This window comes from Phyllostomus hastatus, unplaced genomic scaffold (genome assembly GCF_019186645.2).
Source record: "Phyllostomus hastatus isolate PE091 unplaced genomic scaffold, TTU_PhHast_1.1 phas_contig_40, whole genome shotgun sequence".
NCBI lineage: Eukaryota > Metazoa > Chordata > Mammalia > Chiroptera > Phyllostomidae > Phyllostomus > Phyllostomus hastatus.
Genome location: NW_025333872.1, coordinates 84406929 through 84423060, shown reverse-complemented (window position 1 = coordinate 84423060; position 16132 = coordinate 84406929). Strand labels below are relative to the sequence as shown.

The 16132-nt window shown below is 39.6% G+C and overlaps 1 protein-coding gene across 8 annotated transcripts in view; it reads right to left on the bottom strand.

The window, feature by feature from the left end:
* The window catches only part of UTRN (utrophin), a 453043-nt gene that overhangs the window by 100755 nt on the left and 336156 nt on the right, over positions 1 to 16132 (bottom strand). For all 8 annotated transcript variants that reach the window (XM_045842802.1, XM_045842803.1, XM_045842804.1 and 5 more), the window contains 2 exons: positions 13963 to 14092; positions 403 to 671 (listed from right to left, as the gene is read on the bottom strand). In XM_045842802.1, the coding sequence (XP_045698758.1) occupies positions 403 to 671; positions 13963 to 14092 (399 nt within the window). The remainder of the gene's footprint in view (positions 1 to 402; positions 672 to 13962; positions 14093 to 16132) is intronic.

Here is a 16132-nt window from a genome sequence, read left to right as displayed (position 1 = left end):
GAGCAACACTACAAAACAAACGATTCAGCTGCCTTAATGAAGACATTGGAAAAGAAAAGAAGAAAGAAAAAGATAGAAGGGAAATCTAAATATTAAAAAGGACTTTAAAATATTTCTTAAGAACCAAGTAACTGTTTAGGGATGCACAGCTGAGTGAAAACATTTAAAGAAACATGAAAGTAAATGATTGCTAAAGTCCCATTGGTTATTTGTGGGAGGGGATTCGGGTGATGACGGGTATAAGAAAACATCTGTTGTCATCCTGACTTTGGTAGGGTCCGTAATGGCATTGACCTTATAAAAATCCCTTGGACAAGGTACATATTTGGCTCTCTTTACTTGTGTTAATATTTAACAACAAAACATTTCTCAACGCCCTTTAGCCGAGGCAGTGATGCTGACCATGGTTTTTTCAATGTGGTTCTGCAGTGAGTCGATGAGCAGGTCGCCCACGGGCTTCCAGCCGTTCCTCACGGCCTCCGCCTCCTTCAGGTCGGCATCCAGGTCGTCCATAGCTCCCTGCAGGTCTCTGAGCTTCTCCAGTGCCTTGTCCACTTGCTTCTGCCAGTTACTAGTGACAGCGTTTAGACTTTCCCACTTCTCCTTCACTTCGGAAGACTGCTTGCGCATGGCTTTGGCAATCTTTTGGGCTCTCTCCTCAGGAGTCAGTTCTGTGGTTTAAAAAAAAGGAAAGAAAAACACATTTGGAAGCCTGATCAACTTTGTATTCTTGACACTCAAGCGCAAAGACCACCTTTCCAAAAGTTGCTCCCAGAGCACACGGAGACAGAGTTACACTCAACGGGGGGAGAAAAATGCCCCTATACTTCTTCCACTGTGCCCTGCTACTTCTCAAAAGGAGACGACAGTTACAGAGTAATAAGTAGCTCAGAAGTTTTGGATTTTAATTTTAATATATTCTGAATTTTGATATATTTGCAAACCTTGAAGTGTCACCAGGTAAGTAAAAAAAAATAAATAAACAATTTTTTCTTAACATAAATTTAGTTATGTAAAACCCAAAGACAGTTTTTCATTTCATTGTCCTCAAGAGAAATGGGGAGTATAATTAGGCGAGAAATAGCTTGAAGTTATGAGGGAAAAAAAACCTCTGCAAAATAAGATTAATTTATCATGCTCCTAAAAAAAAAAAAAGTAACTGAGGACAAGTAACATCTTAGACACTTCATCTTTCCTGAGTTTTTCTGGCAGTTCGTTCATCTTTAATACAGGCATTTCCTGGAGACCAGAATGATTGCGGCGCATAACAAGCGTTTCAAGAGAAAGATGGCAAGATTTCGAGGACCATCCTGAACATGTAATAGACAAGACGGCTTCTAGAATGTCTGAAGTTGATTTTCCAGACAGGAGAGGGCAGGCATAAGGCACAGCCCTGCCAAGGGTCATGGATAGGAAAATAAGAGTCTAGAAGACAAGGAAAAGATACAGGCAGAAAGGAAAGTCAAGTTCAAAGCCCAGGGTCAGAAACACGGAGATGAGAAGCTGACGAGACAAAAGCAGGGAAATGTGATGGACAGAGCAGACACTCCCAAAACGCAGGCTAAACAGATCACAGCTACGCCCTCCTGGGCCTCGCTACCCCCCACTCGCGAGATGCCTCCTTTCCCGTCTGCTGCCTTGCTGGCTGCCCTGCGTGTGCACCGGGAACAGGGAGGCAGCTCAGAAACATACAACCAAGGTAAACTGTAAATTAATTTAAGCTGGAAATGCATCGTCGTCTTTGCAGTAATATCCCATCCTTTCCTATCCGTCACATTAGCACCACTTCACCTCGAAATATTCCAAGTCATCACAAAGTGAACGGGAGTTCATTGAATTTCCTGGAAAGACAAACTTCACCAAACTCTCCTAAACTATAACTTTCATATTTCACATAAATTTGTCTGCCTATCTTTATTTAAATACCATTAAAAGTCATGTTAAAGGGGACAGAGCACATATTTTGGTCTAATTTTCCAAAATATTCTAGATATCACGACTTAGACTCACAAGCAGCCACAGAAATCTCAGGGAACCAAAGAAATGAACTCAAGGATTTCATAACCACAGAACTCTGAGCTGCGCCGCCGAAGAGCCGTGAGGTTACGGGGACATGAATAATCCTTTGGCAACTGAATTGATTTTAAGAACAGATTGTGTTATGACAGGTAGACTAAATATACTAGCAAATGATAAATAAGAAAAAAGATCAGTGAACTAGAGACCCAGCTTCCAGGAAGGCTGCAGCTGGGACACGGCCCAGTCCCACAGGCAGGGGAGGGGCCCGGGAGCCTGGAGAAACGTCCGGAACAGGCACTGTGCCAGGGCTCCCCGGTCCCTGGGAAAACACTCAGAGAAGTGTCACCAGGCAAACCTTGTTTAAATTCTTATACCTTCCAGATCCCGAGAAAATAATAAGTATATACTGCTTATATGATATACAACTTTTTAATATAAATATAAAATGCTATGTGTGAGATGAAACCATCACTCATAAAAGGCCGGATGAGCAAGGGAGTCGATCATCTCTGCAACGGCAAGGCCTGGGCTTGTTAGTAAGTCACTTGGGCTTTCTCAAAGGTATGTATTTAATTGCTGATTTTCACTTTTGTAAGAATAAATACAGTACCAATTTCAGAACAGACACTTCAATTCTGACGATTTTCTTTGGGTAAAATAACACTGTTTCTGAGTCAGTTGCCGAGTCACCTGGCAGGGACACCCACAGCTCCCTTCTGTGACAGACACCTGCCACCGGCTGTGACTCATCTCCTCTGAATGTCTAGTCTTCCGACTGAGCAGTTCTTTTGTACAAGAGTATATATCATACGACCCCTGCTAGAGCCGCTACTCAGAAAGAAAGAAAGGCTCTCTCTTCCCATCTGTTTGGCAGAAAGGAAACATACTAACTAATCACACAGTCAGAATAAAAGTGCCTTCTACTGTGGCAACAATCTCAGTTTGATGCAGACTTGAAACCAAGAACAGGGTGTGGGCCCTGGCCAAGCACAAAGTTGCCAGAACATGTGTGAGACAGGTAATAAGAAGCAACATGTGAAATATCAACTTATGACAATCTGGAGTAAGGAAATCGGAAAAACAAAACACACAAAAAAAGCAGGAAAGATGAAAATAGAGGGAAGTAATTACATTTAACAATCTTCCCGTCATCTGAAAATCAAAGAACAACATTTGCTTCCAATTTTGTGAATAGATAATTTGTGGTAAATTCTGAGATCCTCATGCACATTTGGAGAATCTTCTCCACCAGTGGTTTTGAATGCTGGTGCCATATTAGGAACCGCCTGAGAGTTTGTCTTGTTTGTTCTTAAGTGCTCATCCCCAGGGGCCCTATACCAAAATTATTCAAAGATTCTGGCTTAGTTGGTCAAGGGTGAAGGGCAGCATGGATACAGTTTAAATGCTCTCCAGGTGACTGTCAAGTGCTACTAGGTCAGAGCTCATAAGCTGATTACTGTGGCCCTCCCTGCTGACACCCAACAGGGTGCTTCCACTCCAGGGAGCTGTGTCATTCCCACACAGAGAGCCTGGGCCACTAAAACCCAAGGCCAGAGAGCAAGGGATCTAATTTGCATTTGAAAAGGCAGTAATAGAGGCTAATGGGAGAGACAAAGGAAACAGCAGGATAAAACCAAAAGAAAAAAAATATATTGGCAATTCTCAGACCAGTAGCACTTCTCCTAAGTCACTCGCCTCCTACTCCTTATTGTGAGTGTGTGTGTGTGTGAGCAATTTTTTTTTTTGGGGGGGGGGGGTATTTGTTTCATTCTTCATTCTTCCCTTCTCTTTTTTTCAGGCCTTCCCATTTAACTGGCCAAACTTTGAGGGTACAATTACATTTAACTTCTATATTTACATTCTTATATTTATATTACATATGTGATACACTATAAATATTATATTTATTTTACAGTTATGTAATTTAAAATAAGTTTCTTTATTGTGTTACAAAGATCTTTAAGGAAGAATACCTTTTAAGGAGAAGAAAGAAGAAAAAAGAAAAGATGCCCTGGCTGGTGTGGCTCTGGATTGACCACTGGCCTGCAAACCAAAGGGTTGCCAGTTCGATTCCCAGTCAGGACACGTGCCTGGGTTGTGGGCCAGGTCCCCAGTAGGGGATGTGAGAGAGACAACCACACATTGATGTTTCTGTTCTCTTTCACCCTCCTTTCCTCTCTATCTAGAAATAAATAAAATCTTTTTAAAAAGATTCTTTTTTATAAAAAGAAGAAAAGAAAAAAGATACGAGGAAGAAATGATCAATCCTACAGCTTGCTCTGTGGTCCAATTGTCTTTACTCTTCTACCATGCCAATCAGTTGGATGGCATTTACACCACACTTCCCTTTATATCTGGCTCACCGGATACAGATGGAAAACCAACCTGGACCAGGAGCAGAGACTAGGATTTGTCATCAGCCCTGTTCCCACCTTGACCTTCACTCTGAGGCAAGCAACATGACCTGCTCTTCCAAGCTGTGTCAGATGGGAACCCTATTTTCTCATGCTGGGAAAACATTTCTCTCCATGGGACTCTGTTACCCCTACTGTTCAATTACATAAGAAAGGCAAAGCTGCCCTAAGAAATCTTAACAGCGGAGGAAAATAAAACATCTTTCTTTGTGTGTTTATGCAAAACAAATTTTAATTAAAAAAATGAAAGTATGTTTCTCCTATGAAATGACAGAAATTTATTATAATCAGCCCCGTGCTGTTTTTAATAAAGATTACCCATATTTCTTGTATTTTCTTTCTCAATTAGGGCACTGACAATGATTATCTGCATTGTGACTTTTTATTCTATAGATATTAAAGCTTTATGTCATTCACTTTTTATTTCTTTCCATCTTGGTTTTGCAGGCCTCAGTCTAGAGACTGGTTGTCCTCAAAACATAATTACTGAATTGAGTGGGGTTGAATGAAATTGTTAGTGTTAGCCCTTACTGAGAATGCTCAACTTCCTAATTTTAAGTAGAAATCATTCTTATTTTTTCTTTCTTCTCCTCACCCCCATGTAAAGCATTTACAGAAAGTGTTTTACTGCAGCCCTAGCTGGTGTGGCTCAGTTGGTTGGAGCATCATCCCATAAGCCAAAAGGGTGCAGCTTCTATTCCTGGTCAGGGGCATGCATATGCCTAGGTTGTGGGTTCAGTCCCCCGTCGGGGTGCATACTGGAAGCAACTGATAGATCTCTCTCTCTCTCCTCCCCTCACTTACCCTCTCTCTAAAAACAAAAAAATCAATGAGTACATCCTTGGCTGAGAATAAAAAATAGCAAAATAAAGAGCTTTACATCTATTCATTCATTGACTAAAGTGTTTTACTATGAAACAGAAGGTTTTATAAAGTCACTTCAGCTATCTTATTTGTACTATTTGCTTTTTTTAACATGCACGTATATCCTTACTATTGTATATCACCCAGAGATAAAAAGAAAATATTAAGAAAAACAAACACAGAAACACATGAAGAAAATATAGGAAAAAATGACCCAGAGTCGCTCTTCACTCCTGGACAATTTGGAACAAGAAAAGATTAGGACATCATGTCCTAGTTCAACTTACGTAATCATAGATACATTCCTTATGTCTTGGAACCTCAGTTAATATGTATAAAGCTACTGGCACATGCCTTGCCTGGCACACAGTAGGGCTTCAAAGGAGGTAATTCCTCTCACTCCTTCCATTATCATGTAATGAAGTCAGGGAAGTTTAGATATCTATGGGGATTTTCACAGATGCAAACTAAGTTAACCAGCCAATAAGAATTCGAGGGCAAAAACAATGCATCCCCACTTCCGCAGAGACTCACTGGGCTTGCTCTCTCCCCACCTCTCCCGTCAGCCCCTCCACATCTCCCCGCTCCTCCTTCTCCTTCTTCTTCGTGACCAAAACATGCTTTTGATTAAAAAATGGGAAATAAATTCTTTTGAAAATTTCTTCTGATTGCATGATTAAGATCAACTTAATTACTTTGAAATGATCAGTGTTTAAGAGGATCCTGCCCATTGCCTGTCCTCTATGGTGACGAATGACAACAATTCATTATGAACCTGATTACAAGTACATCGTCAAGTACCATTAGCTGATTACCGTGATGTGTCTAATTACATTGATCTAATAAATTATAAAGATGACGATGGGAAGAGGCTACCCAGAGTAGATTAACCTGCTAATGTGTAGCCCAGACCTTTCAGCAGGGAAAGAATAAAGATGATACACATCCATCCAGCTGCCAAGGGGCTTCTCAAGTCTTAAAAAAAAAAAAAGGTTGGCAGGGGGTGGGGGTGGCGAGCATGAACAGATGCATTTAGGAAAAAAGCAAACTCCAAAGAAAAGAATATCTTCCACAATACCAAAATGCAAAGCATAAAGGGAGGAGGGACGAAGTAGGAATTCAGATCACACTGTGGAAGAAAATAAATGATACTTTGACCAGAAGTTAATGAAGGGAGAACTAGAGATTGAATACTTCCAAGTTACACTGTGCTTGTGAAGCAGACCAAAGTCAACACACCTAGCATTCAGCTGAGGAAGAAGAAGGAACAGACCGTTAAGAAGGCTAACCTCCAAAGAAAGGTGCAGGAGCAGCAGAGAGGCCCTGGAACAGACCTTGCTAAGCAACCCGAGATCCAGCTTTCAACTTTCTATAACTGAACATTCTCAGAATCTCCTCACAGGAATGGCAGTTTTGTAGTTTATTCAAGCCAAGTATTTGCACTGGACAGCAGCAGGCAGGTCAATGGGGGCAGGAGGGAGGTGCTAAAAGGGAACAGGATGGAGCTGAAAAGCATTATGCTAAGTGAAATAAGCCAGGCCGTGAAAGACAAATACCATATGATCTTGCCTTTAACAGGAACCTAAACAACAAAACAAACAAGCAAACAAAATATAACCTAAGACACTGAAATAGAGGACAGGCTGACAGTGACCACAGAAGAGAGAAGAGGGAATATCAGGGGACAATGGGAAGGGTTTACAGGAACAAATTTAAAGGACACATGGACAAAAACTAGGGGGAGGGTGGTAATGGGAGGGAAGTGGGGAGGGTTGGGAGGGTGGGCTGGATAGGGAGTAAAAGGGAGAAAACTGTACTTGAACAAGGATGAAAATAAAATTAAAAAAATATATATATAATCTAAGACACTGAAATAGACAACAGGCTGACAGTGACCAGAGGGGAGAGGCGAGGGAATTTCAGGGGAATTTCAAGGGAAAAGGGGAAGGGTTTACAGGAACAAGTATAAAGGACACATGGACAAAAACTGGGGGGTGGAAATGGGAAGGAGGTGGGGAGGAATGGGAGGGTTGGCTGGGATGGGAGTAAAAGATAGAAAATTGTATTTGAACAATGATTAAAATAGAATTTAAAAAACAAAGGGGAACAGGAGAAGCTGGGAAGGTAAGTCCCAAGAAGGCAGGATATGCTTTGTTCACTGTTGCACCTTCAGGGTCTCTGTAAACCACAGGCAGCAAACACAAGGCCCAAGGGCTAAATCAGGCCTTCCACCTTGCTTTATCTGGCCCTGGTGGCAGTGCCAAGCTCCTTGCCCCTAGTTAAGGAGTAACATTCATACAGCTCTAAAATTACATTCGGCCCTTTGAAGGCAACTGCGAAGCTGATGTGGCCCCCGGTGAAAATAAGTTTGACGGCCCTGCACTAAAATATCACATGGCACATGGTAGGCATTCAGTAAGTACTTGTTCATTAAGTGAATAAATCTGTGCACAATATTATTGACTTGAAAAAGTAAACCGTCCCCTTTCTCCTTCAAGAATCAAATGGCAGGAGTCTTAGATTAAAAGCCTTCCATTTCTTGCCACCTTACTGCCCATCTCTCTCCAGGCTGCTTCTGTGCAGGACATACCAGCTCACAATTAATCAAGCTACAAAAGAAGTCCTGAGCTTTCTACCCAAGCTCAGCCACTCTTATAAAAGAACCTAAATATGTCTCATATTGACTGCCAAAATAAAGAATTTAACTGAAGAGCAATTATGCCTTTATTAGAATTACACTTTTAAAAAAATGGCGAACCCTCAAATCCACTCTTCAAGATTCCACATTGCAAGAGCACCAGCACAGTAAGTACACCACAACATTAAAAGAGTTTGGCATCCTCCTATTCTTTGTTTAAAAGTAACATCCCAGATGTTGATTACAATCAAATACATACATGTAAATTATTACCATATTTTATGAGACAATTGTGATTTATGGATGGTTCTAATGGTGATCAGAGAACCTACAGATGGGAACAATTAATTTAAAATGTTGTGTCCATCAAACTAACCTCTGTTATCATATCATTCTCCATCAAGAATGTAGATTTGTTTCTTTAAGTCAGATTGCACTACTATGGCATTCATGGGCAGGCCAAAAGTTTTTAAAATTTTTACCTAAACAATGGACTTCCTGAGCTGGCTTATTATATTTTGGAAAAGTTAGACACTAGGTTTGTACCTCCATCCATATAATTTGGAACTTTCAGTTGGGAAGGAATGCACTGCTGCTCTGTAGTTAAGAACACTAGGAAAGCAAGTCACATACTTTTCTGTGCTTTTCCACGCATTACAGCTTTACTAATTTAATTAGGACTTGCGAGGCTAATTCAATTATTGTCTTGGTCTATAGTCCTGCAAGCAATTAATCTTTCAAGTTTTTATATGAAAATTAAAAAAGACGAGAAGTCTAGTATTGTCTAAACACCTTCTCCCTCAGTGGTAGGATGCTAGGATATCAGTGAATGGGTGTGGCATTCTATTTAGCAGCCTGCTGTTTCAGTAAAGAAAATGCGACAGTACAGGGCAAGGCAAAGGGTTACGAACATTTAATTTCTGTACAATTTTTTTAAGTTGAGAAATACAGAAAATAAAACCGTATCTTCTACTGAATATCTAGAAGTATCTATGATTATCAGAGGAGTTAAGGGAGTGCACTATGGTGGTGAAGAGCAGCAAGCTCAGGGACAAGCCCGAGTGGTGTTTCAGCCCTGTCACACGGGCGACAGTATCTCCCAGACCACTCAAAGGCTCAGTCTTCTCATCCGTCAAATGGGTGGTAAGAAGACTCACACCTCAAAGAGCTGTGAAGATAACTGAAGGAATCTAGGCATGTGCGGTGCAGGGCAGGGTGCCTGGCACACGGTAAGCACCTGGTGAGTGTTGGCTGGTGACATCCACGTTCACAAACATTTGTCTCTCCCTTTCTGGGTGCTGATTCATCCTCTATCTGATGTTAAAACACGGGGTCTGCCAACCCCTCAGACCCTGAACTCCACGTAACTCAGAGCCCTTGCCTGGAATGTGCGGGATCCGAACAAGGGCTACTCCTCCCGCAGGTGAGAGTGTGAGGCAGATGGTCACAGAAAAGCTAAGAAAATGAAAACCTGTGGAGACAGGCAGAAAGGAAGACACGGAGAAAAGGCTTGTGGGTGGCATTCCTGTCCCTGTGGCCAGCTGTGTCCTCGCCCTTACCGTAATTCGGTCATGCGGTTTAATACATTACCCTCGTACCCATAAATTATAGAAAAAGGGTGCCTGTCATTTACAGTAAATGGAGCTCTAATTAATAAAACTGTTATTAGTAAAACAAAAAAATGCAGTGTGAAAACATACCCATTAGTGTTACTAGACTAATTACTTAGTTATGTGGAAATAATTACAGCCATCTTTTAAATGGAACCTTAACTTACACCGAGAATCAGTATAAAAGTAAATTCTATTAAACTATATGTCAATTTTATATTTTTACTTATTTAATGATCAGTAAAATTTTATTTGCATAAGTTTGCTAATATTGGCATTAAAGGGACTGACATATTGACTGAAAAATGTCATTTATTACTTCTTTGTTATACAAAAAATATATGAAACCTCACATGGAAAAAGAGTCCTAATAATTGGCTTTCTAAAACATAATGCATATTTATTAATTAAACACTTAATAGTTAAACATTTAATGATTTAAAAAGTATGCCCTGAATTTAAAAAAATATTAACTACTAAATATATACAGCCAGCTGTCAAAGATCAAAGAGGAAAAACAATAACCCATATATAATTCTTTATCTGAAAATATGATTACTATTGACCATTTATCACAGATACGATCACATGCAACTATATGAAGCTGTGTATGAACAAACACATAAACAACTATACACATTACACACAGCTACAGAAGCACAAACACACTAAGTAACATTCTATGACTATTATTTCAATGAAGCACAGTAAACTCATCAACCACACCAGGCTAAAAAGAAATAATGTTCAGAGGGCCTGAAATAAAATAATGGTTGTAGTTATAGTAAAGTCTTGACTGGAATAAACTTCAAGGAAAGCTAAGGGGAAATTTATGAACAAAATAATGAAATCTTTTATTTTTGTCTTAAAATCAAAAGTTGAATAGAGTAAAAGAGACTTCCTAGACCTACAAATACAATGAATTACACAATTTTCTTACCCCTTTTAGAGGTGAACTATCCTATGAAAGCGCCAGAAGTTGTATTTAGTAACTGATAGCATACCTACGAACCCTAACATGTGGGTGTGCACGCATCTGCACTGGCACGTGAGCCGGCCTGCATCCGTATGTAGAGTGGAGAGAGGGGTGCAGACCTAAGGCTCTCACTCCCCTGTACAAACGTGACCTTTTAACCTGAACTCTAGGTAATGCATAGGTAAGAAGGTACACGCACTCCCTGATAACCTCACGAGGCCAGGGGACAGGCATGGGCTAAGGCCAGCTGTGGCTGGGCCCCCATATGTCCTGCTGTCTGCCATCACTCTGCGGCTGGGTGTTCAAAGAAATTCAAAGCTGGAATTGAGTACACCAAAGGGAGGCTGGAAGAACATGTGAGAAGCCAAGAAACATTTATGCAGATTTAAGAGGTTCTTGACCCTGATAGTCAAGAAGGAGCTTGCAGGTGAGTGGCCAATGAGCAGAGAGAGGAGATGAACATGAAGGGATGAGTTAGAAACCAGCCAAAAGACTTGGCCTTATGGTCACCAACACAGATTAGTGCTCTGTTCCTGGACCTGCCCTCCTTCAGCGGATGACCTCAGTCAGCACCACAATGCTGTCTTGGCCTTTGTGTTTGTTCTTTTATTTTTATGCAAAAACACTGTATGATCTGCTGAACTCACTGAGACAGGGGAATGAGACAGTGGTTTGAGAAGTGGAAGAACAATATAAATGATGATGAGAGGTTCATTGTTCTATTGTTCTACTTTTAACACATAAACCAGGTGATGCAAATCAAATGAAAAACAATTCAACTACATTCAATGCTGCTGTACACCTTTAAACTTATACTTCACATATCAGTTATATGTCTGTAAAACTGGGCGGAATAAAAAATATCTAACAAAACATACCTGATAAAATTCTTTGTGAGCAATTAATCATTTGGTTAAAATACCTTTTTTAAACAGTATTCGTCAATTAACACATGCCTGAGACCAACTCATACCTGTGCCACTCAGTAATAACATAACACTCCATATGCTACCATTACAAATGTAAATACACATAATACACTATAATTGATAATAGAACACAATGAAAAAAACAGGTGGAAGAGAAAAAGGGCATTAGGAAAGAAAAGTCATGGAGAGAAGTGTTCTCTGGAATAGTTACTCACAAATAAAGAAATGGCTCCATTTTGGGGTGCCCCTAGGGCACAGTATATGTAGCAACTCCATAAATAAATGCTTATTAAGTAGAACTGAGAAAACCACTGTGTGATTTCTCCCTGTTCCACCCCCGTCCAACACTGAGTGCTTTAAGCAGTATTACACAAGATAGCCAACGTTCAGGTGCTATTTCTTATGGCAGTGGCACAGAAGTTGTGGTAAACAACAAAAGTATAAAAGCTATTATGGATAATTTTCTTTCATTTACTTTTAACAGCAGGTAACATCAGCTAGCATTGCAAAAACAAATAGTATCAGGGAAGAAGCAAACATGACAATTGCCAATTGTAAAAAAAATCATAAAGTTACAGTGACATGACTTTTTTTCCTTGCCTCCAAATATAGTACGTGAAAGTGGGGCTTAGTGACATCCTGAACAGAACAGCAAAGTAAGAGTTCAAAAAGTAATGTGTTTTAGCCCCTTAAGCTGACTGCCCACTGCGGAGGAAAATTCATATATAGTGAAGTGAAGCTTTAGTGACATAATAACACTTTTTTTTTACTGCTATGAAGTAGCCTATTATAAAAAATGTTTCTTCTGTTCTCTGGAAAGTACTGGAGAAGCAAGAAGATGAGAAAAGCAAATTTAAGGTAGACTTTAAATTGGATAAGGTGAGACAAAGTGAATTTATTTTTCCTTCCAAGCTAAAAAAAATACAACTACAATAGCACCTCCTTTCTTGCTGCACCAACTTGGAATGTCCTGTTGGACTTTCCAGGGCTTCTCTAATCTGAACCAGCCGGCACGTCCGAGTTTCCCACTCCCACCTCCAATGCGGGCACCAGCCCTCGGTGCCCGGGCTGGGCTAATGCACTTGCCCAACACACAGCCAGTCTGCTCCTCAGTGCTGGGCTGTGCTTCTGACGGTCCTGCCCTGCGTGCTCATCCCTCTCCCCCGAACCTTGTCTCTTCCTATCATCCCTCAGAGTGCTGAGCTCAGGCAGCCATCCACTCAACAACTACGGAGTAGGCACCTACTACGCACATGTCTGCACATGCATGTGCATGTGTGTGTTGCACACGTGTGTATGGTTCATACATAACAGAGCACTCGGAGTGATTCTTCAAAGACAGAAACAACAATGCTGAGTGACGTGCAGACTGTCAGGGTTGCTGAAAGGCGGAGACTCGACAATGACTTGGGTCCCCAGCAGGCTGACTGGGAAGACAGTGACACGATGAGGAGAAAATAAAAGCTGTCACTAGAAAAGACAGTAGGTGTGCTGCGTGTGTCCCACAGATACACACATAAAACCAGGGTTAGAGGGTCAAGAAAATCATCATCACTGTGGTGGGAAATTTATTCAGACTGAAGAGGGACTTACCTGAGAAAGGCCAAGTAGGAAAATGACTACCTGTCCACATGTCTGACACAGTTCCAGCTACACTCAAAGAAAGCAATTTCAAAATGCCCTTCCCTCGTGAGTACAAACACTCACGAATCACACTGCTACACACAGCACCAGGCGGCATTTCAGCTCTGCTTTTACTATGTGAGCGAATGGTTGAAAACTATTTTGAACGGCCTGTTTATTTTAAAAAATGCATCAAAATGCTTTTATTGTGAACAATGAAATATCATAATAAAAATATAGGCTGGCGCCAAAATTCATCTCTTAAATTTACTATGTGATTTATTGCCCTTTGCTAGTAAGGTCGTTACTATATCGTTTTAAACCTAAGTATATAAATAGTACAAGCTGTTGTTTTTAAATTAAATAAATTCTGTTGTGTGCCTGTAAAAAAGAAAGGCACTTTAATGTTTTATTTTAAATGTAGTCTTGAAGAACAAGTTTAAAACAATCTTACTTTATAGATATTTAAATATTTCATATATGCACTATCGTAGTTAGATACCATTTCTCTACTTGCAATTATTTATTCTGTAATTTGTTTAAATATAAGGAACGTACATTTTTATTTCTTAAAGACATTATTTTCAGTTTGAAAGTGCTTTTTAATAAATCAAATTTTCTGCAGTTAATTTCCTTTTGAAAATGATACTGAAGTATGTATACAGTCATTTCATTTCTTTAACAGTCTGGGCATTTGTTAAATAATATTTGATTCAATTATTATTTCCAGAAGAAAAAAATGTGAATGTCAAATCCTGAAATACTGTAAGGAGATTTTTAAATATCACACCCTGAAACACTCTAGGGAAATTTCCTACTTGATTTTGGGGATTTGTTCTCCTCACACGTGTTTTTATGATGCACTAAAAAAACCAATCTCAAATCTCACCTGTTTTTGATTGCAGGTTCCTTCTTGGTTCTTCAGGGGCCTCAATCGGCTGATCAGCCAGGAAAACTCGGGCTTGGTCGATAGCATTCAGCACAGAGTACTCCTTCTCCTTTAACTCACGTCTCAGCGCCTTGACAAAGAGAAGCAAAAGTTGGATTCATAAATTAACCTGGTCAGCAAGTAATGGAACATCTTAAATTCCACTGTGTCCCACCACACTTGACATGGAAGGGACCAATAACCAGCATTTAAGCAAAATTTGAAGTGAAAAATATAAGTTTTAAAATGAATGATGAAATGCAAATAAAAGCAAAAAGATGAATTCTAGGAAACTTAAATATGCAAAAAACATACTTCACAAGATTGTTACAGTGTATGTGAACTTACCCAAGATGTACTTTTAGTGTCATCGCCACTGTCAGATTGCTAAAATATAATAGCCTGTTCTAAATCACATTTTTCGATAAGACTGACTGACAAAAAAATTACATGCAATGGTACAGGAGAAGGCAATTTCATAAGTAGTAATGAGATCTTCAGAAGTGTTTTACATTCTTTGGAATATATTAAGAAAAAAATTAAGAGATAGAAACAAATTAAAGTACATGAAATCAAAACTAAACCTGAGAACAAAGAAAAAAGACAGTCTCCAGTGATCTTAAAATATGTTCCATTTGTCATGCGGAAGCAATTACAACTTTTCCCTACTGAGGTTTTTCATGCAAATCTAGCAATCTCAGAAAAGTTTGTCCAGTACTCACACTCTTCTAGGTAGGGTTAAACTTCCACCATGCTCCTGTGAAATGCTTGGTGGTTAAAACTCTAATTGACTAGGATCTAAAAACAACAAAGCTCAGCCCATGACTATTGAAAGATAAGAGTAAATGAAGATCTTCTCATGTGCTATTTTAATGCTGTAGCTAAATCAAAATTGTTGTTAACGTTGTTATCCTCTTAAATTATACACATAAACACCTGTCAGCTCCAATATTTTGCTTTTAATGCAGATCTCTGATAACATATTAGGAAAATTCAATTTTGTTTATTTTCTAAAATATCACACTCCAGCAGTACTTTAGCATCAATACAGTCTTTCCTTCTGAACATAACAGTTGTTTTTAATAGCATTTGACATTACTATGTTGGGATGATAAGATATTTCCAAGCTAAATCCTCATTTTCCACAGTAAATAAAAAGTAAACTTTAAATATCTACAAATACCAGGCTATTCACCTACTGTAAGAGAACTGCAGCTAAACTGTAACAAAGTTGGGAAACACCGTCACAGGTGTGGGGGGGGGGCAGCGAGAAGAACCGGGAGGAGGAGACCAAGAGGAAGGGACGGAACGCCGGTGTTTTGTGATAAGCATTGAAAATATTTTTGACTTTTAAATTGTGTATAATTATGACTGATTAAAAACCAAAGCTGAAAGAATAAAAGTGAACACCAATCCACAACTTAGACACGGTGATAAAGTACACAGTGTGAGAGGAAATTAAACTTTGTTTAAAATCCATGGATAACACTCATGTGTCCCTTCTATCACTTATATAACCAAACACTGACCGTGAAGCAAACACAAGGCAATAAGTTCTACATCAATTATCACCTAAGACCATGAAATGGCTATTTTGGGGGAAAAGCGACTAAACCCCCATCATCTCTATTTAAGAAAGGCAGGTTGCAAAAAAAACTACCAAGGCAGGACACCCCCAGAGAACAAGATGATCTTTGGACATTTAAAGTGTCTGATACACAGAAACAAAGGAGACACATGAAAATGGAGAAAATGTATTTTTAATCCAGAAATACACACACACACACACACACACACACACACACACATTTACAGGTCTTGAGTTAATTATGCCTTTAACATAGATTATTGTTACAGCAAGAAACTCCAAATGAATGAAAATGCTCCTACTATTTACTTCCAAAACCAACTGGAAACATAAAACAATGACATGAGAAAGCACGTCACCTAAAAGACAGCAGTGAGAAACAGGAGCAGAAGAATTCCTAAAAATTTTAGTGGTCAAGAGTATGTATCTCCCAAACCCAACAACCTAACCAGTAAACGTGGGAACAGTAAAGAACTTTAAATGATGTTCTAGGGCTGTGCTAGCATTCTTCCTTGTGAAAGGGAAGCACCAGCAATGCACCCA